This window comes from Antennarius striatus, chromosome 1, assembly GCF_040054535.1.
Source record: "Antennarius striatus isolate MH-2024 chromosome 1, ASM4005453v1, whole genome shotgun sequence".
Lineage (NCBI taxonomy): Eukaryota > Metazoa > Chordata > Actinopteri > Lophiiformes > Antennariidae > Antennarius > Antennarius striatus.
Genome location: NC_090776.1, coordinates 27,384,801 through 27,412,234, shown reverse-complemented (window position 1 = coordinate 27,412,234; position 27,434 = coordinate 27,384,801). Strand labels below are relative to the sequence as shown.

Sequence of the window (27,434 nt, the reverse complement as noted above, 5' to 3'; positions counted from 1 at the left end):
GTTACTGTGGCAGCTGTTTGAAAAGGATCAGGACAATGATGAGTACTCCCAGACCAGAGCAGGGAAACATTATCTTTCCAATTTTCCTGCGGCTTAACTGGCTTGACGTGAGCATTAATATGTATGAAAGTATTATACATTGTGCTAAAGTCATGTTTCAGTAGAAGACATGAAATATTTAATGAGCAGGCATTGATATAATGACAATTTATTGAGAACATGTGACTTCAGGATACTCTGCAGCTTCTACAGGTGCATGGTGAAACATATGATGACTCAGAACTGACTGTCTTCACGCTCTGTGATTGGCCAGTCACACACAGCACCCGCCCCTCTCTACAGACACACATCACCACAGCCAGAGCTATTGCTGGCCCACTCTCGCACACACACACACACACAAAGACATTGACTGATCTCTCTGTGTCTGGCTTCACTGTAGCTCACATTGTCCTTCTTAGGGTTTTTTTCTTTTTTTAGCTTTCCTCTGTTTCGGTCAGTTTAAGGTTACTTGAACTTCTTTCTTGTTTTGTTTTGTTGCATGTATTGCGGTGCATTTAACCAGACAGAGCTGAAAACTGCTCGTGTTGCTCCCTCCACCCCAGTCGGGTTTTTTTTGTTTTTGTTTTTTACCTGCTTGCTCTTAGTTTGACACTTTCTCACTTCATTTCAAATTAATAATTTTAAACTTTGTGTGAAAAAAATAGCAAGAATATAAGGTGGTAAAAATAATTGAAAAAAAAAACCAAGTTTGATCATAAAATTTTTTTTAAAAATTACAAAGAAAAAAGTTAGAAAGTTGTGTTGAGTATGACAATTCTTGTTCATGCATGGTTTGTAGTTTATAATTTCCTATCCATGCGTTGTATTCATTAATGCAAATGTTCTCTCTCACACGGTTCAAAAACTGGAACTCCCCACCAGCCTTCCAGAACTGAAGAAGCCTCTTGGATGAGAGCAAAAATGGCTTCATCCAAGTGGTTTTTATGACCGAGTGCTCACTTTCCCACACACAGTCACTTTCTAAGCAACATAGTTCAGAAGTTGCTGTTGAACCAGATCAATGTTGTACTGTTGTTAGGCTGTCAAGATATCAGCGGTTTGTCAACAGGCAGAATGTCAAAAATCAATAACTGTGTTCTTCCAACAGGCATAGAAATCAGAGCACTGCAACACATTTAGTGCACAATGGTGGGCATTAAATGTATTTGTTCTTCACACACAGATTAGATCCAGTCCAAAGAGAAACATAAAAAAAACTAATGAAACAGAAGGATAACATAAAGAACCATATTTGTTATTATTAAAATTACTTATCCGTGGATAAAAAATGCCTTTTCCCTCGGTAGTAAGATGATGTGTCAGAGTATCTTATTTAATAAAGTGAAACCTGAAGGAGCTAAACTAAAAATTAAGTGTGCCCAAATCCTCAGAGACACATAAATGGTGAATTACAAGATTTATATAGCTCTCTTCACAACACACGGACATAGGTTGTTTTTTCTTAAAACCAGGGATTCAATGATGGATTAGTTATGGTTATTTGTGTCCACATTCCATTCCAAAAATGTGTTTTTTATATTGTGTACATAATGTTGTTATTCGGCATAGTGAACATAATCTCAACTGAAACTATAGCAGAAAAACTTTTACTTACAGCATATCAACTTCCTATGTTGTCTCTTTAACATTTCACCTGTGCTTCAGCCCAGCAGGGTCAACCGTTCCAAATCCGCTCTCAATCCTGGTCATTTTTGTGCTCCTCTATGGCCTCCTTCTTGAATGACCGTTTAGATTAGAATTAAACCTCTGTTTTCTAGTGGTATTTTTTCCCTACAAAAATAGATAGGTAATTGAACCACAGCTATTATATTTAGCTAATGTCAATCTTCAAAAGTAATATTAATTAATTTCTTATCAATATTAAAAACAAACAAAACATTTCTATGTGTATTGACCTTAAGTTTTTGGGAGGAAATTGTCGTTGTTGTTTTACTGTGCAGTTTTGTTTTTTTAATCTATTTTACAGACATATTATGCATGAAGAACAACAAGAAAAAAATAGTACACAGTGAACCGTTTTCAAACAAACTCTTTTTTTATGTTTATGCAGCATAATAAGACCTTTACAAAACAGTGCATACTTTATTTTCTGGCAAAACAGAAAGTGCCTTTTCATCCTCTAATTTTAATTTAATCATATAATTGGCTAGACCAAGATCTAGTTAAAACTATCGTTCGTATAACAACTGAGATTCTATTATCGTCAAAGTTGCTTTCACATTTTATTAATTCATACACATGTGCAATACTTTTGTAAATTTCAAAAATGATAAAATACTGTCATTATAAAGGCACAATTGTTAGACTATATTAACCTAACATTGTAATTTTTAACTACAAACTGTCCTGGTGCATTCCCCTTAAACACTGTAGGCTTTCACAAAAGTTTAAGCTATGGGTAAATGAACAGCTGGCCTCTACACTGACTGGGTGATCTGAAATGATGTTTTCTATGGGAAAAAATAAAAATTGAAAATAAATAAAATCAGTTGCTCTGAAAAACACAATTCAGTCAGGCTATCAGATATTTGGTAAACATTAGGTATACAGGATTTGGCAATATGACTCCAGGGCAGTCCGCCTAATATTAGACAGCAGGATATAGAAAGGTAGTTACAGGAGGCAAATACTGCTAGTGCAGGAAAACAGGCAACAAATAGCATCAAAAATCAACCTGAATTTCATTAAATGCACAAGTATTTTAAATTAGGACTTCTTTTTTGTGAATAGAAACTTCTCAGTTTTTGCTACATAGATGCAAAAGTAGCAATCAGTAATTCCCAGATTTTTTTTTTCTCTCTGAACTAACAACAACAAAAAAAAATCATATATTACAGCTTTTTGTGTTATGATACCTGGGATCCACATTTATAACTGGATCATTTGCTATATACTGTATACAGAACAACAAAAGTCAGTCACTTATCAATTTCTTTTTACCTCAGTGGGAAATGTTTAAATAATAAATAAATAAATAATGTAAATAGTGTGTTTCCATAATAAAGAGCTGTAACAAAATAATTGTCTTGGGTTTTTTTTGTGTTGTTTTTTTCTTTTTCAGACAATAACAACAGTTTATATGTGTCCCAGACCTAAACAGGTTGTACCCTTCTTGTTAGACAGTCACAGATCACCCAAGCTCTCTGCAACCTTCAGATCACTAAAGACTTATAGATAATGGCTTGTGTACTAGTCAGCATAGCACTGACAGCCAAATATTGGTTTATTAGCACACAGGAATATGTATTTGTGACCTATAGATTAAATAAAATACTTATTTAAGCTTTGTGCTTGATACAGACGCAATTATTTCCGAAAGAGAAAAAAATATAACTTGTGAAGACTATCTGATGTAGATGGATACGTACACTGATGTATCTCAGTATTCTACAAGAATAGAATAAACCTTTTTCATACTCAAAATGTGCACTTCACAATAAAAGCATTAAAGTTGTGCTTCTACGCAGAACTCTCTGGCAGCAGGGCAGGAGCTCCCTTATGTCTGGGCTGAAATACCCTCTGATGGTCATGAGTAGATGGTGATGACCTCCCGCCCTCCTCCTCTAACCAGCATCACTCTTTCTAAGCCTTCAGTCAGCACCTCCAGAAACTCCATATCTGTGACCCACGTTAAAGAAACTGACTGGAAACATACCCCACTCACACAGTGTACTGCAAGTTATCGTTTTTTACAATTACATAAGCAACCCTCTCTTTGATAAAACTGGCAAAGGATACAGTTCTCATCTCCTTCAGCATTTCGTGGCGGTCCCGGCATGTTGAGCAGCACTAACCGAGCATCATGGGATCTGTTGACTATAACCTCATTCAGCTTCACTGCTGTATGCATTCGTCGCACATTGGACTGATCCCTGGAGGGAAGCAAGACCTCATGTAAAATGTACTGTATATATGTTAATAAGCACTCACCTGAGATTATACTACATTAAACTAAAACGTATGCATAAATGAAAAGGGAAAATAAAGTGAGAGGTGATGATGTGTACTTTTTACCTCTAAATGGCAAGAGGTAAACAACACACTGAATGGAACGTTATCTGACTTACGGTTTGAGGCTCATGAGTTCTCTGAAGGTTTCGGGTGCATTCATCTTTTTCCTCTTCTCAGCCTCACACTTCTCTTTAGTCCACGTCATGTGAACCGTCTCTGGAGGAGTTTCCACCACCTCCTCCTCTTCGTCTGAGTACAAACTTCCCATACGCACCAATGAGTGTCTGTCCTTAACCAGCTGGGCCTGTGAGTGCCATGAGGATATTGTAAAGCTCTATTTATCTGTATATGCCACAGTAGTTCTGAAGATTGTCAGTAATTCATCGATGCATATTATAATTTTTTTTATAATTTTTCACATGATAAAATGCTTACCTCTCTTTGTCTTTCTGTGCTGGACAGCCTCATTTGTCTCAACATCTGGGACCTTTGCTCCATCATTAACGTTCGCTCGTAGGTGTATGCTGAGATGTCGCTGTCATGCTGAAATACAAGCATTGTATTCTTAGAAACTGAAGACGGAGAGGGTGACCAGTACCTCATTAAGGTAAGTTTCTTTTTCTACTTAATACTTTTCTTTTAAACCAACTTGTTAATAACATGTTGACATAAACAGAAATTGTGCAATATTTTATAACAGACATCTGTTTTCACCTGCAAGCTATTACTAGTCACATTCCTGTTTCTTAATCACAAAATGGGTATTGGAATTATTTTTCAATACTTTGATTAGTAGCTCTGTGACATGAATCCTCACCATTTCCACCACCTCCACCTCAGCCTCTATTCTCAGCTGGTAAAGAAAAGTAGCCAGGTCTTTTTTCATTTGAATACTGTTATCGTCCATCTGTGCTACAGTGAAGATGCGCATTTTGCATTTCCTCCAAACCTACAGTGCAAATATAACCATGCATTATGATGAGTTTAACACATTTGAAAGGATGTAAATACATGTACTGATACAACTTGAAAATACTTGAAAGTATTGCTAAGATGTATATACTTTTAATTTCAATTTTAGTAACAATATAATTTTAGACAAATACATAAATCTATTTTCTGCACTGACGCACAGAGATCTGCATGTTCTCACTTTGTGCTGTTTGAGAAGGAAAGGCAACAGCATTAACATCCCTCCGTCATGAACAATCCACCACACATCGATGTTACCATCTGTGAAGCGTTCATGGTTGCTGGGGTAGAAGGACACATTTTTGGGCACCATCAGGGCCAGATGGGCAGCCGTGGTGCAGCGGACTGTGTCTGAGTAGAGATGAAATCATGGAGGCATGGATATTACCTGCATCACGTAAGTACTTCATAAATATATAAATTGATATAATATATAAATATAGCAGCATTTGACATTCTGAATAAGCTAGGTGAGATTTAGCGGCAAATGTATACTGTATCTCATCTGTTAAAATACGCCCTTATGAACATTTTCAGGGGTCACTGTTGCTGGAACAACAAGCTCATAACAGCTTGTTTAGCACATGAGTATTCAAGTGTGAAAATTGTGTATTTATGCGGGTAAACAGTGCTTGATGAATGTTGACTTATGATGGCAGTCATTTAATAGGGGAGGTCATTCTCTTGTATAATGTTAAATGAATGTTTTGCTTGTAATGGTGCATGAGCAACATTTCAGTGCAACGCTTACTTATGAAGGTCTTCCAGGCACGAGGGTCCTCGCTCTGTCTCCATCCATATGGCCATCCCATCACCACAGTGTTGTGTTTCATGCCTCCCAGACCACAAGACTGAATGAGATGGACAACACCCTCCCGCACTTTAGTTGCCACCACGACCTGGCAGAAACCCTTGACTCGCTCAATCTCCATCATATTTTTAATGGTCTGTCAGAGATAGTTAAGGACACAGAACTTTTAGTCAATGATGACAAAAAACATATAATACACATATAATAAATTAATCCTTTTATAATCCCGTGGGGAAATGACTTTTTTTTCCCTTTCCAAATATTTGCGCGCACACACACATACACACACACACACACACACACACACGGATTTATATATAATACCATACAGGCACTGGGCCCCAGTTTAAGACTTGGTGCCCTGAGCTACTGCTGCCCTTAAATACAAGTATAAATACATTATGGTTTAAAATTAATTAAATTAAACGATAATGGTTATCTTCTCCGCCTCACTGCACAATATGTAAAGGAAACTCCTTTTACTGGGTGCAGTGCAAAAACATTACATTTCAGTTACTGTCTCATAAACTACAACAAACCTTGCTTCACAAAGTTCCTACTCCAGTGCCTTATTTCATGTGAAATGACTCATTGGTACCATATTGTAGGACAAGCAATCTGTTTACAACCTTTCCTTTTAATTGAAATGACACATAAATATGAAAATTTAAATATGTAAAATTTGCAACTGAGGAAAACAATGGAGCAAATGAATATGGTACAGACAACAGGGAATTATACAGAGCATTAAAATGATCTAGAATCACCTGCAGTTACCTGTTCAGCCGCCTGCAGTTCCCCGTAGCTGTCTAGGAAGTTGCCCTGAATAACCGATCCTACAATAGTTAGACCCTTTCCTGCCTTCAGCTGTGAGGCAAAAGTGAGCATTCGAGGATATTTTACGTGCAAGTCCTCATCCAGCTTCAGCAGCACCAGCAGCTGAGGTCTGTAGTCAACAGTGTTGGAGAAAATCAATGTTATGTCTTTTTTTGTAAAAATCATATTTTCATTGCATGGATTTGAGAAAGCTTCTTTTAAAAGCAAGACTGACTGAATGGTTCAAGCCATTAGTTTGGATTTTGATGAAACGCACAGCATAGCATTTTCAAACACAGATTCTGTGATTGACACAAGACAAAAGAATGGCTTGAACCAATCAATGCAAATGTGAAATGTAGTCCTCAGTGATCCCCTTTGGGTGTAGCTGTACCTCCAGTTCTTAGTGTGCGGGGGTCCCACCTCCAGTCGTAACAAGGCATAACGTGCAGCACTAAGTGACAATCCCCTTATGCCATCTCCCCACTCTTTCTCTGCTCTTTTTATACAAAGGAACAATATAAGAGATGACAAGTTAAACAGTCCACTGGCACTTAGAATACATATAAGTCAGACATTCACAAAGACTGCAACCATGATATTAAGAAACCTAAGTGCCATTTAGAGACATACCCCTGGTACTCAATGTACTTGTAGATCATCCCAGCAATTCCAATGGCCACAATAGCATAATACCATGAGGAGATGAACATTAGAGCCAGACACATGCTCATGCCAAGGAAGGACAGAGCCCTGTGAATGCAATTCATGGAACCTGAAGTTACTTTTGCATATACCAAGCATAGTAATAGTATTTATGTATCTACATTGCATGCATTGTTATTTTATGAGGACAATTGTTGCATATTACAGTGTTGTTTTTGCAATGTATAAGTTATAGAGCTGTGAGCTCTAGCCCCTCTAAAAATTATGGTGGTGACAAAACTTGACTCACCAGTGGTAATATTTAAACCGTGGCCTCCAGTTTGGTGTACGTAAAAGAGTCTGTACTGCACAGGCTAAGTTCACAAAGAGATAGCACATCAAGAAGAACCTGTTAAATAAATAAAAAAAATACAGCGTTTTAATGTTTCACATTAATTGTAATGTCATCAACAACGGACTAAGGTATCATTGTACATAAAATGTCCAGTACAAATTAGTTTCCATATGTGCAGTATGGGTGGCACGGTGACAGAGTGGGTAGCGCTGTCGCTGCAGAGCAAGGCGGTTTGCATGTTATTCCCATGTCTGAATGGGTTCTCTCCAGGTTCTTCAACTTCCTCCCATCTCCAAAAACACGCAGGTTAGGTGAATTGATGTTACCAAATTGCCCGTTGGTGTGAGTGTGTGCGTGCGTGTCTGTTAATGTATGGTTTTGTGATGCACTGGTGTCGTGCCCAGAGTGTAGCCTGCCTCACAACCCCAGTCAACTGGGATGGGCTCCAGCTCCTGCGACGGTGGACATAATGGGCATTTGACGATGAATGAAAGAATGAATGTGTAGTATGCACTTAGTGTACTCATCGTATTCCTAGCATATGTACTTACATGGAAAGAATTGGTGCCACCATATCCAGTGATGCAATAAGTATTCCCAACTCAGCTATGAGCCCCGTCAGAAGCAGTGCCCATGTAGGCTCTCCATTGGTCTTCCCGTGACCAAAAACCTGCAAAATGTTTTAAATCATCCTGCATGTCAGTCCACATTTCTACTGTTTGTCTTTCAAGAAAATATGAACAATTTCTGTCATGTCCATTTCATGAGACAAATGGGGCAGTACAATGTGTCATCAGTGGTGTGAAATGTCTCACCCTGAGGAACGGGATGATGTTGTCCTTGGCAATGGCCTGAAGAAGTCGAGGAGCCCCCGTGAGGGACTGGAGGCCTGCACCAATTGTAGAAAAGAAGGAACCAATGACAATGACCCACGGAGATGGCCAGGAGAGTGTTCCAACAACCAAATTTTTCCTAACAGCATCCCCAAACCTGCAAGGAAGTACAAACCTTTACTTTTACCGTTTCAAAATTGTACCAACTTAAAATAGGGGACACAAATGAACCTACTTGTCTCTCAGGACTACTCCTTCAATGCAAGAACCAAACAGAACCACAGAACTTATATCTGAATATAAGGTAAAGGAGATCAAGGTAACATATTTACATCAGCTTTTCAATTTTTTTCAAAGAAACACAACTTCTAGATTTGTTGAAAATAGATGCTAAATTAAGGATACAAACAAGAGAAGTAGTTGTAATGGCCAAAATGGTTCCCACAGGGATGGACTTCTGAGCATCACGGAGATCACCAGATCTATTGGAGCCAGCCATGATACCTAGAAGCAAAAAGGATTACGTATTAAAGCATGGGAACTGTTGAACTTACTCCCCCTCGTTGTCGGAGCAGAGGGAGGTTTGTAGCTTCCCCATGTTGCTGCATCTGCAACATGGGGAAGTACAACAACACAATAACGGTCTAAAGATTGGGGTTTTTTTTTTTAATTTATTGGCTTGATATTGCATCTAACACCAGGTCTTAATAATACCAGCTATCAGAATATTATAATTTGCTGATTTGCAGGTTTCACAGAAGTACTTATAATAAGTTGTGTGCTATGACAACAATGAACAACTGTTTATATATATATATATATATATATATATATATATATATATATATATATAAATTGTATGCAATATATAATAATATAAAACATCTTCATACCTGTGGCAGATGGGAAGAAGATCCCCACCAGCAGTGTGAAGGACGTAGCAATGTCTGCAGACACATACATGCCATAGCTCTCCACAGCCCCATGGACATCCACTGATGTTATCCCAGGTTTTTCTAAGATCTCCCCCTTTTGCAGGTAGTCGCTCCACATGTTTTCTAAAAACAGACAAGAACTTATGTCAAATAGAAGGAATATTGGGTCTGAAGCAAGTGTCTTTACACCTGAATAATAAAATTATTGAAAATAATATTGCTTACGAAACATTTGTAAAACATTTGTTCTTAAAATCTTATATCCATGTTAACAACTAGGCCTTCAGTGATGTTCTACTTAGTCAAACTTGCATAAATACATCCCATAATACTGTAAGCGGCTCCCACCGCTGCCACTAATGTAGCGTTCAGGACTGAAGCGTTTATAACTTCTCTAAAATGGGACAGAAACCATAGCTTCTAAAGAGGCGTCAACCCTCCTCCTTTTATTGTCACTCACAGAGAAAAATCCATGGCCACACCTTTTTTAGATGTCACTCAACTACGTCAAAGAACAAAACCAACCATCATTTATGACACCATAGCTAGAGAAACAAAAAACCCTAATACACTACTAGATGTAGCATCACCTCTATCATGTGTAAAACGCGTTATTTTCCAGCAGTCACGGCATTAAAATGAAACAAGTATGAAAAATATGAAAAATTACACGAATGAAATGCTTGTACTCACCAAAGGAGCTGCTCAAACGGCTTATTTGAACACAAAATCATTTCTCTTTCCTTTCCTTGAGAACACTTCCATGACTTAGTTGTACAGTTTATCTGCGCGTTTTAATTCAAGCAACAAATCCAGCAACAAAATGGCTAGTTCAGGGATCAGACGACCTTATCTCAGAAGAGCTTCTCTACAAATGTGCGTCTGCATAGCATCTACATAGCTTCTGCACGGCATCTTCATAGCGTTGACTTCTCAGAGTAACTATCCAATCACAGGACACATACATGTCAGAACAACGTAGAGCCAGCTAGAAGGCTAACTCATGATCTAATTTGCTGTCGTATCTGTCTATTAACTATATTTGCCCATTTTCTCACAGTGCAGGGACGCCTGCATTCTATATTTTGAAGGCCCTGGACAGATTTGATTCAACCTGGCAACACAAGCTAGCTGAATTCTGATTGGATAACCCAGTGCGCATAATATATATATATATAGCAGCAGAGAAGGCTTCCTGTCCCTGACGGGCCACCGTGAGTGTGCATTTTTGCCAAAATACACACTCACCTTCAACTGGTTACGTACAGTGTACTATCCCTTATAGCTATGTGATGCAATTACGTTATTCATACATGGATATTTAAGCACAACAGCATTTCAATTGATTACTGAAAAATTACCTCTTACAATGCCACTGCCCAGTCCAGGGATGCCTTGTATTTCTGTTACGTTGTTTTGGATGAAGTAATCATCACACTGAGGGCTGCTCATGTTCCCCTGCACACAGAACTTGTCCCAGAGCTGACTGGGCATTGTGCGGTTTCCCATTGTCACAGTCTTGGAGCACACATCAAACCGATCTCTCACCAAAGTCCTGTTTCCCAGCATACAGATCCTATATTAGTAACAGAGATGAAAGCCAAATGTTAACCATCATTTCCACTGCTAACCATCTTGACACTGATAAAATCATACACCGTTTCTTTATTATCCAATAAAAGAAAATAAATGCAGTCCTATTTCCAGACATTCATGGGAATAGGATGAACTATAGGCTTCAAAAGAGAAAATCATTGCACTGAAAATTCATAATACAAGTGAGTAGTGTCATAAAAACATGCACTCTACATGAAGGGCCCAATAATTCACACTACCTCATGCCGAAATACATTCTAACATCCTATTACAGGGAATATGTTCTGCAAACTTACGGAAATTCTGGTGGATGTGTCATGGATTTGATTGCCCCAGCATAGATGGAGACAATTGAGATAATGACACAGGCAAGGAAAAGAGATGCCAGCTTGTTGACATATTTCACTCCTACAAAAACCACCACAGCCATCAAGCTGAGGCAGATAGTGCCATAAACGCGCATATTGTTAAGCAAGGCACTGTCACTCCCAGAAGGGTCTGTGGCGTGGAAGATGGCTGCCTGGGTGACCAGATATTTCTAAGGAGAAATACATTACAGTTAGTGAATATACGGTACATAAAAACTGCATGGTTACTACATCATGTTTAGGGATACATCTTAGCCTAGATATATCATCTAGAATATCACAGCAGAAAAATATATTTGAGAAAACTGACCAAGAAGATTTCAATGGCACCCAGTATGTACATGGCAGAGGCAAATGTTGTGCCTAAGTAGAAGCACAGCCCAACAGCCCCTCCAAACTCTGGACCAAGGGAGCGAGAGATCATGAAATATGATCCTCCCGCTACAATAAGAAAACATGTAAATAAATACAATATACATAGTAAAAGTATTTGTTAATAAGAAAAATTTTTTTACACATAATAATAATAATATAATATAAATAACTATATTAATAATTTCAATTGTATTATAAAAATATAATAATAATAAGCTATTACCTGGAACAACACCATTAGTCGCAATGGCACTCATTGATATGGCTGTGAGCATTGTCTGCGGAGGACATGGAAAATGTGATATACATACTGTACAGTAAGTATCGGTATCTTTTGATTCATAAAAATATCTGTTGATAAAAATTGACTTCTAAGAGAGCCAGAGGAGTACAAAATAACACTAGTTATCATGTGAGAATGACAAGCACAATATGTAAGAGACAATCTGATGGACTGCTTTAGCAATTTAATCTGACCCATTAGTGTCACAATCATCCTAGTGTAGTGACTGGTATGCGTCAAGTACAGTATTGTGTATGTATGAGTATGTAAACTAACACAAGAGCAGCACATGAGGACAATCAGGAGTGATTGCATGATGCCGGCCATCCCAACAATCCATGTCAGTCGGAGGAAAAGGATGACACCAAAAATATTTTGGAGGCATGGCAAATATACTCCCATCAGAGTTCCCATGTTTGGAGACTGATGCATTGAAAAAGGGAGAGAAAGGGAGGAAGAGAGAGAGAGTTGTCAGGAAACAAGTGTGCCGATCATTAACATTGATTTATGTAGTTTTAGAGGTCATTCAATCATGTTATCAGCTCTCTAATGTATCCAGGTCTTGCAAATCCACAGTCTGACTGCAAGTCCACAAAGGCATGAAGCAATCAATCATCAAGTCTTAATACCAACCCAGATTGTGGATAACAAAGTAGAAAGATAGCCAAAAGTAGAGTATAGGGTTTCTAAACTTCAAATGACCGAGCCTACGTGTGGTGAAAACAGAGAGTCAGTGTTTCTCCAACGTGCCCCAAACTTCTGACCTTGGGGGCCTTCCTACACGAAGCACGAGCGCTCTCCTCTTCCTCGTGCTCCTTTGCTCCCTGGGTAATGTTGGTGTAACTGACCAAACGACTGAGCAAAGAGGAAACCTTTGGACGTATGTCCAGCTCTTCCTGAGTGGAGAAATAGAAAAGAAGTTAAGAAGTATAGATAGTTAAATGTATGAGTGGTTTTAAGTGTATCATCTACACAGTATAAAAACAAAACAGACCTCAAACAAAGCCAGGTTTCTGTCATAGAAGTCATTCTTCTTGCCTGCACCATCAGTCGTAAGAAAGGGACTGTCTTCTTTATGATTTCCGTGTCCTATTAGAGAGATAGACCAACTCATATTACCATGTTATCAATGAAAGCAACATCACTTTTTTTGCAAAGCCATCAATATGACCTATGCTGCCTAAATAGATTCACATTTTTATGCTAGTTCTTAAAAATGTTTTAGGCTTTATGGTGAAACATTAACTACAATTATAACATCAGTGCATCAACATGTGTTTCAGAAGAATGTGTCTGTGAGCCACTGACAGCTGCTTTAATGTCATAAAAAATAAGATATTTCAAAGATACAGTTCAACATACTCTCAATAATTTTTAGAATTGACAAATGTGTTGTAGTAGAGTAAATGTAAATTAAAATTATTAAGGTAATCATGAAAATGAATAAAAATAACTTCTGATCAGCTTTAGAATAAGAATTAAATTTCATCTCTAAAGTACAAGAGCAAATACATACAATTTGAGAAACAAATATTATTAAAATTGATTATTAATAATTAAAAATTAGTTTAAAAAATACAACTTTTTAAAATTCAATTGGTGCACTTGATATAGTTCAAGCTTTTCTAAAATCCAAGACCCTTAAAGAAGAACTTTAAAAGTAAAATTCATGTAGAGTAACTGCAAAGAAAAGCCGAGAGCAGTGCAGACCAACGAAGCAAGATCCAGGTGGTAAACAAGTGTATAATTTGATTTTATTCTCATTAACTTCTTCTTTTGAAGACAAGACCCATGCAGAGATAAGAGAAGTACTTGGGGCATTTTTTGCACACAAAGCAGTGCAAACTTCATTCCTACCTGTGTTCAGTGTCCCAGTGCAGCTTGTATCCCTGTGGGTAAGCATAGCTGTGTGCTATGTGCAGACAGCAACAGAGTACTCTGTGCTCTAGTTTAGAGGTCGATTGCTATCAGGACGCCCGGTCATCCTGGGTGACAACTCATTCAGGGGTCTGATGTAAAACACAGTTGGTGTTTGTGTGTGTGTGTGTGTGTGTGTGTGTGTGTGTGTGTCTGTGTGTGTGTGTGTGTCTGTGTCTGTGTGTCTGTGTGTCTGTGTGTCTGTGTGTCTGTGTAGGTGTACGTAGGTGTGTGTGTGTGTATATGTGTGGGGAGAGGGGTGCAAGAGGTGAATAGTTGAGGATAGAGAGACTACTAAATGTACTGACTCTAACACAGTCACTGATGTTCATTGTAGAACACTATGTTTTGCACAACTTAACTCATATTCCGTGAGTGTATCAAAAAGCAAAATAATACCTCTAACTTATCCATATTGTTGCGACACATTCATTCATTGAATTTTTCCATTAAAGCAAAGACTATAGCAAAATTCCCAAGGTATGAAATGACAGTAAAATACATGATGTAATTATAAACAGCAAATTATTCCTGGTCCTCAGTGATTCGTGTAAACCACAGGTGAATACCTTGTCAACACTGCCATCTAGTGACATCTTACTTTCATTGAATTAAATTACCTTTCTATGATTTTCTTATTTTTTAAACAGATTTTTGTGAATTTCTTTGACCTACAGCATTATATTGGTTTTAGAACACAGCCATAAATATATATATATAACATTAAATGCAAATATGTATTGACTTAATTCAAATTGAAAGCAACAGAGACACAGTATATGATTAATGTTTGTTTTTATAGAACTATTGGTAGATAATTTACCAAAGAAGTCCAAATATTATATTGTAAGAATGTCTTTTAAAAAAAGAAAAAAGGTTATAATCACAACATGGGTGGAAGATGTCCTTCTGCCACTCCCACACTCAATCAACTGGAAAGAAAACATTTTTCAATAGTATTTCACTTTAATGATGAGTTCCTTTGAGCAGAAAGTGGGAAATAGGCAGAGCTAAAACATTCTCAAACTCTCTCTCTCTCTCTCTCACGCACAGGCCTATGTAGGAGTTATAGACAAAGTGAAAACATGTTACAACTGGTTATTTTTTTTGTCTTTTGTCATGTGTTTGTTTCCAAAGTCAGGATTTTGGTGACGATAACTTGAAACAACTTGCAGTTGCCTCACTCTCAGACCCTCAGGCCGACTGAACCTTAAGACTGACTTGTAATCAGTTTTGTGAGGTCAAAGTGAAACACAGAATGTGAGCAGAAGTCAGTGAGTTTCTGATAGAAATACAGTATAATAATTGTACTTTTTGTAATAGTAGTTTTTAGTTTTTTTCCAAGGTTAATACTTCAGACTTTCAAAGATCCCCAAAAAATTAGATAAGGCTTTGGCAATATTTACCATTTGGCATTGACTAAAGGTGAGTCACAATTGCTGGTATAGACAATTACCCATACAGCAAGTCAAATAATTCCAGATGGTAACTCTTAACTCAGCACCATTGTAACCTCTGCATTCCACATAACTATTATAACTTTAATGCACAAACAGTTTCCAACACACTAACAGTCACTTAGCGGTGGTGCTGACGGAACAGCAGGTGTCTCCTATTAAATATCTGACACTAAATGTCTAATTGCAAAGATTAAAGATTAATTAGTTTGTTATGAAGGCACACAAGGGTCCTGCTGTGTGAACAGAGCAGCAAAGCAGCGTGTACCAACATGTCACCTGTTTCCCACCAAAATAACTCACAACTTAGAAAGAGCACACAGATCTGCATTTATTGTTGGAGGCATCACTTCTTTTTGTAATGCAATTGTTTGTGCAATTGTTTTTGCGATGCTGCAGTTCTCATGTGTAGACCTCCAGATTATATTGCTTTAATATTATGTAAGCTGTCCACTGATTAATAATTGAAATAAACCAGATGATAAACCGGATTATAATGTTTAACATCCGCAGGGGCAGCATTGATGTAGCTTTAGTGCAAGAAGAGAGGCCAGAAGCAAATGTTGTGACAAACTTCAAACTTACCCAGAATGTCCAGGAATTATTTGCTTTTCACTTAAATCAATTCCCAGAAAATACGCTATATAGGTGAACTAACAAAGTCCATTATTTCTGAGGAAAACAAACAATTTTGCAAAGATAAGATTCATTTAATTTACAATTGAAAGTTTCTCACAAGCTGTTAAAGTCAGCTAGCATTTGGCTAAGTAGTCATGTAAACAGCACCACATGAACGCGGGGTGCGGGTGGTGGTGGTGGGGGGGGGGTCTGACAGAGGGAGCTCAGAGCCCCACCCTTTTTAAACGAAGCATCCGGACTGGAAGTGATTTTATCAATATTCAATCAAAGATATTGAGGACCACGAATCAGTTTAGGGCAAGACATTTCAGAAATAGTGTAGTTGGTCAGCTGGCTGCTGCACAACATGAATTAAAATAAGTATAAGATGAGACCTTTAAGAATTACCATGAAGAGAAAGTCACTCAGTTTAGCCCATTCTGGATTATTTGGCAACAGTTTCAACGGACTCTGTGTTTAGAGCTGGTGTTTGTGTGAGGGACATCACATGTAAATATCCCATGCAGCAGTTCAGCTAGTTAAAGCACACGCTGTCCTCTATGGTCAACTGAATTCAGGTCACCTCTCGTTTTCTGGCTTGTAAAACAATTCCCCCAACGTCAGAGCTGCTCTTTTGTCTGTTTGCATGAGAATCCAGTAAAAATCAAACCAATACTACCACTGGAAAAATGTGGCCCATTTTATGTTCGCTGTGTTGAAACAAGTCCAGTTCAAGCCACATGATCTCAAACCTAATTTCCATGACTCACAAGCAGAAGCTTATATGAGTATGGAACAAAACAGAAGCTGAGTTTGGTCATTTTGTATTTGTGCACTCCCAGCTGGAATTATTTATCTTTGGTGTGTGTGTGTGTGTGTGTGTGTGTGTGTGTGTGTGTGTGTGTGTGTGTGTGTGTGTGTGTGTGTGTGTGTGTGTGTGTGTGTGTGTGTGTGTGTGTGTGTGTGTGTGTGTGTGTGTCTATGGAGACAGAATAATGTTAGGCTTGGAAGCCCATTTGTCATAAATAATAGAACTCCTCTTTAGAGCAAACTGACATTAAGGTTATCAAAATGCTCCGTTTTAATGAATGCCAACCTGTTCAAGAAAAATAATACACAATAGACACACATGTTGTCTTGCAGTAAAAATAATATATTTTTCTCTTATACAGAGTTGTATGGTTTAACTTCATTTCACCAGAATGCAACATGAGGCAAAATCATCCTACTGTTGCAATAGGCCAAAGTCAACTTTTAAGGTTGTGATTGTTGCAGAGCCACAGCTGAACTCAGCAGAGGAATGCAAGCCTGCAGAGTTATACACCAAATTATGTTTGCTCTGATGAAAAAGACAACGGCTCCGTTTGAGTGCCTCGGGGGGTACAGGATGGGAAAAGGTGCATCATGCCATTAATTTCAAGAATGAAGCAGATTATCTGAATTCATTCTTCCATTCTTCAGCTGGTCAAGAACTAATGGCCAAACATAGTGTGATCAGTGTAGCAGGATGGAGAGTGTAGAGAATGGGTATTATGGAAAAATACAGTATTTTCTGCACTGTAAGGCGCACTGGACTATAAGGTGCACTGGACTATAAGGTGCACTGGACTATAAGGCGCACCTTCAATGAATGGCCTATTTTAAAATGTTTTTTCATATATTAGGCACACTGGATTATAAGGCGCACTGTCAGTTTTAAGAAAATTAAAGGCTATTAAGTGTGCCTTTTAATGCGGAAAATACTGTAGTTGCATGCTCTTAATGAAATTTAAAACATACATACACTCACACACACACACACACACACACACACACACACACACACACACACACACAAATACTTGCTATGTTGGCTGTAAAGTCTGCCTTGTTTATTTACACATGATGTACACACACAATACCAAACAAGTATGTATATGCCACTGTAAACACAAATTCACTAATAAATGCAATAGTTTGATCTGCTTTAAAGTCCGAGTTGTATGTGTTCACACAGCAGGTCAGCAAAGCGGTGAATTTACGCACTGGTCACTTATACACCCTGAGTGACAGACCTTTCCCATGTAATTCTGTTATATTCAGGATAGTGTTTTCTGACTTTGGCCTAACTCAACTTCAGCTTCACATTTCTGCTACTGAACAGTGTCCTTATCTCTGACTGGCATACCAGAGAAAAGCAAAAACAGGTCAACCTGCTCTCTGAAATTAAAGCGGGAACACGTGCTAAAATCCTATAAATTATTCGATCATTAAAGAAAATTCTCAGCATCTTCCAAGTCTGAAGCAAATATCTAGATCAAGACAAAATATTGTTTTAGAATATAATAATATTGTTTACCCAAAACTACTTCCAAGTTTTTGGTTTGTTTTTTTTCGATTAAACATTGAGACGCCCCTTTGATCAATTTACAATTGATCAACTGTGTTGTGAATTGGTATCCAGGAGAGGAACGCAGAAGGACAGATGGTAGTTGACTTTGCAAAAACGATGGAAATGGCTATAGTGAATACTTTCTTCCAGAACAGGCAGGAATATAGGGTGACCTATAAGAGCGGAGGTAGGAGCACACAGGTAGACTACATCTTGTGTAGACGGTGTAATCTAAAGGAAATCAGTGACTGCAAAGTAGTGGTAGGTGAGTGTGTAGCCAAACAGCATAGGATGATGCAGGAGATGCAGTGTAAGGTGAAAGTAGAGGTAGCAAATGCCAAACAAGGGGTTTATGATGGCTTGTATGCTAGGTTGGACAGTAAGGAGGGAGAGACTGATCTATACAGGTTAGCAAGACAGAGAGAGACACAGATGGGAAGGACGTGCAGCAGGTTAGGGTGATTAAGGACAGGGATGGAAGTGTATTGACAGGTGCCAGTAGTGTGATGGGAAGATGGAAAGAGTACAGTCCAGAGCAATGGACTGTTGACCCTAAAATGTGTGTACAGGCTGGATTGAACGGGTGGAGAAAAGTGTCAGGTGTGATGTCTGATAGAAGAGTTTCAGCTAAAATGAAAGGAAAGGTGTACAAAACTGTGGTGAGACCAGCGATGTTGTTTGGTCTAGAGACAGTGTCACTGAGGAAAAGACAGGAGACAGAGCTGGAGGTGGCAGAGATGAAGATGCTGAGGTTCTCTCTGGGAGTGACCAGGATGGATAGGATCAGGAATGAGTACATCAGAGGGACAGCACATGTTAGAGGTTCTGGAGATAAAGTCAGAGAGGCCAGACTGAGATGGTTTGGACATGTCCAGAGGAGAGATAGTGTATGTATTGGTAGAAGGATGCTGAGTTTTGACCTGCCAGGCAGGAGGCCTAGAGGAAGACCAAAGAGGAGGTTTATGGATGTAGTGAAGGAGGACATGAAGGTAGTTGGTGTGAGAGAGTGGATGTAGAAGACAGGGTTAGATGGAGGCAACTGATTCGCTGTGGTGATCCCTGAAGGGAAAAGCCAAAAGGAAAATAAGAAGAACTGTGTTGTGAACTACTCCACTATACGCTCACTTCAAAAGATCATACAAGTGATATGTCACTTTTGTGTTCATAGAATGTACCTCTGATACCAAGTGGCTAAATTAATAATTCAATGTTGATTTAATCATGTAAAATACTGATCATTATATTTATAAAAACCTGCTTCATTGATTTATAAATGCATATTTTTTCCAGTCAAAATTTTTAGGTTTTCATATTAGATCTTGTGAAAAGATGCAACTTTCAGCTTCCTATCATTCACACATGCCATGCTGACAGTAACTATTTATGCCACACTCTGAGTATTCATTCATGCTTGACAGTAAGAAGGGTTTTACTCATAAGTAAGACCAATAAGAAACGAATGTTATTAGATTGCATGTTAAAACCCACAGTGAACACATGTGTTTTGGTTCTCATATCATACTGTAGGACATCTTTGAGAAGAGAGAGAACCTGAAACACGTTCTTTATACATTCTGGCTGTATCAGGGTGGTTCCACAGGTTCCACACACTCATGAGTAAAGCGCCTTTACAATGAACACAGTGTTAGACCTGTCACTGAACTGAGTATAGCTCACAGGCAGAAACAGACTCTGCACTGTGTCACATCCTCCACACTGCAAACATCACACTGTAGCTGACAGTATGTACACAGTCAAGCCCACCACTCCCATTGATGACATCACTTGGTACACACACATATCTCACCATTCAACATAGAATCATTTCCATTTTCTTCTCTTCCTTCTAAACATTCCTACCAGTGTCATTGTGGCAGCTGTCAAGTTTATAGAGTTTCAGAGATTGATTAGAGAAGGGATTAGGAGGGAGACAGCCACATGTCTATGTACCGCTCACCCATTATATTCTGGGTTTGTTAGGATGTCTGCTTTCTATCCTTCTTGACATCATAACTTTTCTATGGGTGCATGGTACAAGCCTGCAGTGGTAGAAAACTTGTATGTGTGTTTATTCAAATGTCTGCTGCCTGAGAATGCCATATAGCTATAAATGGTGACTTCCATGCATTCCAGAAATGCATGAATGTCACAGCTGGCTAGGTCAACAGGTTCTGATATTCCTCCTTATTATGTTTTAAATGCTAGTTAACTCAATCTCTGTGGCTCATCCTACCTACATGACATTATACACACTGTTTTCAGTGTGTTTAATGGAATTATTTATTTTATTCAACAGGTTTGTATGATCCTCTTTGATGTTATTTACAAGGAGGAGGTAACAGAACCAAGTTCACTGTAATATAAATGGATGGCTCGTCAGCGTGTGGTTATTCCACGCAACCCAGCCCTGTGGCCCTCTGTAATGTGTGGGTGCTTTATTTGATGGCCACACCCATTTTCTCTTCTGTTTTTTAATCCATTCCTTCTGTTGTTTTGCTCCCCCAACCAAGACAAATCAACTGTTCTCACACACCATCCCCAAAAACCCCTCAGTGTCCTCATTTTCTCTCCAGTCAGGGGCTGTCCTCCTCTCTTTGTACTGATTCAGTGGAGAAACAAGTGAGTGACAGTGAGAGACGAAGCGAAGGAGCAAAGAGGGGGAGTGAAAGCTGCTCCTGTGTTGTCGAGCAGCCAATCTCTGTGAAAGGTAATCCTCCTTTGGTACAAAGGGAGCTCCATCTTTTGTGTCTAGAAGCCCTTGAGGCTTTTTTTTTTTTTGGTGCAATGGTATAACCCCCACTCCACCCCACTTCAGTTCCACACCATTTGTGCCTTTCCACATCACACTCACTCCTCTATTTCTTATTCTTTTAATACTCATCCCTGATTTTTTTTTTTTAATTGACTACAAGCAAAATCCAGTCAAAGATAAGAAAATAAGTTATTTGCACAACGTTTCCCAAAGTAAACTGTCAAAAAACAGACCCACCTGCTAAAAAACAGTTTTTTGGCCCTGGACATTTGCCATGGTAACCACACAACCAGCTGTTCAGAAAGCTCCCGGGATATGGCTTCTCACATGCTGTGGTCTAGCTCATCAATTATCACTTTTACAACATGTTTTCTAACTTCCATACACTGTTTCCAAACTGACATAATGAGCTCAGTAAAAGTTGTGATGCTTACCATCCGAGCTGACAGTATCTTGATGTCCAGGGCAGTCCTGTCCAGTGTCTCTGTAATCCACCCAGTTAATACCTTCTAAGCTGTCGTAGCTGGACTGGGCTTGATCCTTCACTGGCACCACTGTGAAGTGAGGCATGTTTTCATCACTCTTCTCTGTCTCAAGCTCAGACTCAACTTAGCAGGCTAGCTGTTAGCCACCCTCAGTTCAACACCCACTAATGGCAACTACATTCCACTACACTGCACTCACTTCCTTTGGAGGTATTATCATACTCCCCGCCCAGAGGCCAACCCCTCGTGGGCTTTTTGTGTGAATAGAAGGGGTATAGAGAGGTCTAGAAGATGAATACACCGACCGCCCCTGTGAAACACAGCTTCAAGAAAAGATTTCAGTACTGCCATTTCTGACTCATGAGGAGTTTGGTGTGACAGCTTTCTGCTGTCGATGTCATTTTGAGAGGCAACAGAGTGAACTCTGTTTGTCCAAGGTCCAGACAGGAAATCTGTGTTTGCATTTTCTCAAAGCACACATACGACGTGGCAGTAATCTGACATCTGTGATGAGTGAGCATACCATGGGAGAGAGTGGATGGAAACAGCAAATTATCCTCGCCTATGTTCAGTTAAACCAAGTTAGCATGATATTACAACCCCAGACAATATCATCAGTCAGAGTTTGAAAGAAAGTTCTCTAAACAACTTACAGTATGTTAAATCATTGATTGCAGCAATGCGAAATTCTGATTTGAAAGCTGCTGAAGTTATTAAAAAAAAGGCTCAGTTGTGATATCACATAGAGGCAAAATTTACCATTTTCTTTGAAAGAAAACACTCAAATCATAAAGCTGCATATCAAAGTCTCTCCAACAGACCTTTATGAAGGGTCCAACTACTGCTCTGTCTGAACAGATGACGTTTCTTAAACTGGTGGCTGAAGATGACCAGGAAAAAAATATCCTGCTGGGGTAAATATACCTGAAAACATTACAGAAATACAGGTAAAACCATTAAATCTTAAATGGAAGTGAAATTAATGAGGTGCTGATTTTTCGGTAATCAGGCCCAATGAAATAAAATTGATGATCTAATGATTTAATGACAGCCCACAAAATAAAATAAAAATCCAAATTACAATTATAAACCACCCAAATAATATTCACTCTTAACAAAACAAAAAACCTTGGATAAAGGCCTACCTCCAAACCGGAAGGAAGAGTTTTTTAAAGAAATTACCGGATCACCCTGTTACTGTCCAAATTAAATGTATTACATACAGTATAAGGTATTACACACCCAAGGATTCCATCATGTTTCATGGAAAAACATGTGTATTCCTTCAAGTAACAAACAATTAAACAAACTATTCTCTGAAACACAGCCTTGAACATGTTTTACATTGATCTGAGGTGAATTTCCTTGTTTTATGTAGAGGACTGTCTTTTGAGACATTGCAGTCACATGTTGAAATAAGCAATGAATAAGCAGTTTGAGTTGTGTAGGACACATGATGGTTAGCTTTAGAAATCAACCATCACAATTAAACACAATGCCATAATATCATGGGAAATTCCTGCAACAAAAAGTTAGAATATAAAAAAGAAGTGAAAGGCTGGAGACTTGAAAAAAGAATAATTACAATCAAAGTTTTATAATTGCCTCTGTAAGAACTGAAAATTTGCCCACTCAATGTAGGTATGGAAATCCAAGAAGCATCATGAAAATCATGTTAGTCATTGAAATCAGGGAATTATTTTGGGTTTTTTTTACTGTAGAACTTTGTCAGACATTTTCTCTTTTTTTTTTTAATCTATATATTTCAATATTCAGATAAATATCATGGTGAAACTCCACCGCTTATCCGAAATCGGGTCGCAGGGCCAGCAGCTTCAACAGGGAGCCCAAAACTTTCCTTTCCCGGCCACATCCACCAATTCTGACTGGGGGATCCCAAGGCGTTCCCAGGCCAGTGTTGAGATGTAATCCCTGCACCTGGTCCTGGGTCTGCCCCGAGATCTCCTCCCAGCTGGACGTGCCACAAACACCTCCCTAGGGAGGCGCCCCGGAAGCATCCGCACCAGATGCCCAAACCACCTCAAGTGACTCCTTTCCACGCGAAGGAGCAGCGGCTCTACTCTGAGCCCCTCATGAACAGCAGTTTTTCTCACCTTATCTTTAAGGGAGACACCAACTATCCACCTGAGAAAAACACTTGTATCTGCGACCTCATTCTTTCGGTCATGACCCATCGCTCATGACCATAGGTGAGGGTAGGAACAAAGATTGAACGGTAGATGGAGAGCTTTGCCTCTCAGCTTAGCCCCCTCTTAGGGACAACAGTGCTGCATTGTTGCCTTACTCGTGAACAGGACCCCCAGATACTTAAACTCCTTCACTTGTGGAAGGACCTCATTCCCCACTCGGAGAAGGCAGTCCAACCGTTTCCTGCTGAGGGCCATGGCCTCAGATTTGGAGGTGCTTATCCTCATCCCCGCCGCTTCACACTCGGCTGCAAACTGGACCAATGAGTGCTGCAGGTCACAGGCTGATGACACAAAGAGGACCACATCATCTGCAAAAAGCAGCAATGCAATCCTCAGGCCACCAAACTGTAACCCCTCCTCACCGTGACTACGCCTCGATATCCTGTCCATGAAAATCACGAACAGGATTGGTGATAAAGCGCAGCCCTGGCAAAGGTCAATAGCTACTCGGAACAAGTCCGACTTACTGCCGAGAACCCGAACGCAGCTCTTACTTTGGGCGTACAGGGATTGGATGGCCCTGAGGAGAGGCCCCCTCACCCCATACTTCCGCAGTACCTCCCACAGTATATCCCTGGGGACCCGATCGTATGTCTTCTCCAAGTCTACAAAACACATATAGACTTGATGGGCATACTCCCAAGCCCCCTCTTGGATCCCTGCGAGAGTAAAGAGCTGGTCCGTTGTTCCAGGACCAGGACGGAACCCACATTGTTCCTCCTGAATCTGAGGTTCGACAATTGGCCGGACCCCCTTTCCAGCACCTTGGAGTACACTTTCCCAGGGAGACTGAGGAGTGTGATGCCCCTGTATTTGGCACACACCCTCTGGTCCCCCTTTTTAAAAAGAGGAACCACCACCCCAGTCTGCCACTCTTTCGGCAATATCCCAGACGTCCACGCAGTGTTAAAGAGGCGTGTCATCCATGACAGCCCCTCAGCACCCAGAGCCTTCAGCATTTCCGGGCGAATCTCATCAACACCCGGGGCTTTGCCATCGTGAAGCTGTTTAACTACCTTCGCCCCAAGAGATTGACTCGAATCCCCCATCATCCTGCAGCTCTACCTCTGCAACAGAGGACGGGTCAGTTGCGGTAGTTGGATTCAGGAGTTCCTCAAAGTGTTCCTTCCACCAACTGACAACCTCCTCAGTCGAGATCAACAGTGTCCCATCCTTGCCGTATACAGCTTGGATGGTCCCCCGTTTCCCCCTCTTGAGGTGTCGGACAGTCCTCCAGAAGAACTTTGGTGCCGTCCGACAGTCCTTCTCCATGGCCTCTCCGAACTCCTCCCGTACCCTCTGTTTTGCCTCCATCACAGTCGAGGCTGCAGTCCTTTTGGCCCGTCGGTACCCTGCAACTACGTCAGGAGTCCCCAGGGACAACATGGACCTGAAGGCCTCCTTCCTCAGTCGGACAGCTTCCCTGACCACCGGGATCCACCACGGTGTTCAAGGGTTACCACCCCTTGAGGCACTCAAGACCTTGAGACCACAGCTCTCAGCTGCAGCTTCAGCAATGGAAGCTTTGAACATCGACCATTCAGGTTCAATACCGCCAGCCTCCACAGGGATGCACGAGAAGCTCCTTCGGAGGTGGGAGTTGAAGGCCTCACAGACAGAGTCCTCCTCCAAACATTCCCAGTTCACCTGCACTACTCGTTTGGGCTATCCAAAGATTTCCTCCGCCAACGGACCCAACTCACCACCAGGTGGTAATCAGTTGACAGCTCTGCCCCTCTCTTCACCAGAGTGTCCAGAACACATGGTCAAAGGTCAGATCTTACGATCACAAGATCAATCATTGACCTCCAACTTAGGGTGCTCTGGTACACTTATGAGCATCCTTGTGTGAGAACATGGTGTTAGTTATGAACAATCCGTGACTAGCACAGAAGTCCAACAACATAACAACGCTCGGGTTCAGATCAGGGAGGCCATTCCTCGCAATCTCGCCCCTCCAAGTGTCTCCATCATTGCGGACGTGTGCATTGAAGTCCCCCAGGAGAACAATGGAGTCCCCTGCAGGGATCCCTTCAAGGACCCCATTTAGGGACCCCAAGAAGGCCGAATACTCTGAACTGATATTTGGTACGCATGCACAAATAACAGTCAGAGTTTTCCCTCCCACAGCCTTAAAACATAGGGAGGCGACCCTCTCATCCACTGGGGTAAACTCTAACACAACGGCGCTCAGCCGGGGCTTGTGAGTATCCCCACACCCGCCCGGCGCCTCACGCCTGATGCAACTCCGGAGTAAAACAAAGTCAAACCCTTTTAAAGGAGTTTGGATCCAGAACCGAGGCTATGCGTGGAGGTAAGCCCCACCAGATCCAACTGGTAACGCTCCACCTCCAGCACAAGCTCTGGCTCCTTCCCCGCGAGTGAGATGACATTCCACGTCCCCAAAGCCAGCTTTTGCCACCTGGGTCCGGTCCGTCGTGACCTCCTGTCGTCACTGCCACCCATATGGTAGCGCACCCGAACCCATCGGTCTGCCCTGCAGGTGGTGAGTCCACAGGGGTGAGAAGAGTCCACGTTGCCTTTTCGGGCTGAGCCCGGCTGGGACCCAGGCGCTCACTGACGGGCCTTCCGTCTAGGCCTGGCTCCAGACGTGGGCCCCGGGCGTCCTCCGGGCAGGGTCACATTTTTCCCTTTTCCATTTTTTATGGGATCTTCTGGAACCATTCTTTGTCTGGCCCTTCACCTGAGACCTGTTTGCCTTGGGTGACCCTACCAGGAGTACAAGAGTCCTGAGAACATAGCTCCCAGGATCCTTAGGGCACACAAACCTCTCCACCACGATAAGGTGATGGTTCCTTGGAGAGGCACAAGTAATTATTTTTACAAAATTAAATTCTGAAATGGCAAATGAAAACAACACATGTGTAATCCCATCAACCATGAAAGGCTATTTCTGAGATCAACTGACCCATGCAGTGCTGTGTGTAAGTGGGGGTCAGTGAGCTACAGGCAGGAAGGCAGACACTGACGCAATCTTTTCTTCCACCACAATTACTCAGTCTTGTGTGAAGAAATTTGGGAGAAAAGGGCAAGTCCCAGGAAGCATGAGGCCCAAGAGGGTCAGCATGTTTATAGAGCTGGAAGAGAGTTCAGGGTCTGAGGTACTGCAATGAGAATTACTAAAGTGTCCTACATATGTCTGCCCTGATATTACTTCTGTGTCTACCTGATATGGCAAAACATGTAAATCTGTCTGTATGTCTCTTATACCACTTCAGAAAATAAGTGGAAATGAAGTAATGTGAGAAAATTCCCTAAACTTACTATTGATGTTTTTAATGGTGACCATCATTTATTACTTTTCTTGTCAAAGTACAGCTGGTACAGCCTTTTGCCATGAAGGATTTAACGACATTTCAATCTCCTTCAGACATTATTCCTGTGTATGTGTTTTCACATGCAGGCCATCAGTTAGTAGCGTCCTAAATGTGTAATTGTGGTAATCTTCCACTAGATGGGAGCCTTATACCTCAGATATTCTCTATATGCATTCTTACTGACGTTTAGGGTCATGATGGACAATAAACGCTATTAAATGACGCATAACTTAACAGTATTTAATCTGACAACAATTAATTAACCATTTATATTGGACAAGTG

General features: G+C 40.4%; 1 protein-coding gene across 1 annotated transcript; it reads right to left on the bottom strand.

The window, feature by feature from the left end:
* Nucleotides 1-2,079: 2,079 nt before the first annotated feature.
* slc12a4 (solute carrier family 12 member 4) lies at nucleotides 2,080-21,795 on the bottom strand. The gene is made up of 24 exons (XM_068310212.1): nucleotides 21,553-21,795; nucleotides 12,998-13,092; nucleotides 12,768-12,899; nucleotides 12,280-12,426; nucleotides 11,944-11,998; nucleotides 11,656-11,786; nucleotides 11,274-11,515; nucleotides 10,743-10,957; nucleotides 9,340-9,504; nucleotides 8,852-8,950; nucleotides 8,682-8,739; nucleotides 8,429-8,603; nucleotides 8,165-8,283; nucleotides 7,569-7,667; nucleotides 7,247-7,366; nucleotides 7,008-7,112; nucleotides 6,575-6,743; nucleotides 5,738-5,933; nucleotides 5,168-5,337; nucleotides 4,832-4,963; nucleotides 4,450-4,557; nucleotides 4,131-4,318; nucleotides 3,802-3,935; nucleotides 2,080-3,681 (listed from the first exon to the last, which is right to left on the bottom strand). Exons 1-24 carry the CDS (start codon nucleotides 21,686-21,688, stop codon nucleotides 3,590-3,592), a joined length of 3,282 nt encoding a protein of 1,093 aa, XP_068166313.1. The 5' UTR covers nucleotides 21,689-21,795; the 3' UTR covers nucleotides 2,080-3,589.
* Between the last annotated feature and the right edge of the window lie 5,639 nt (nucleotides 21,796-27,434).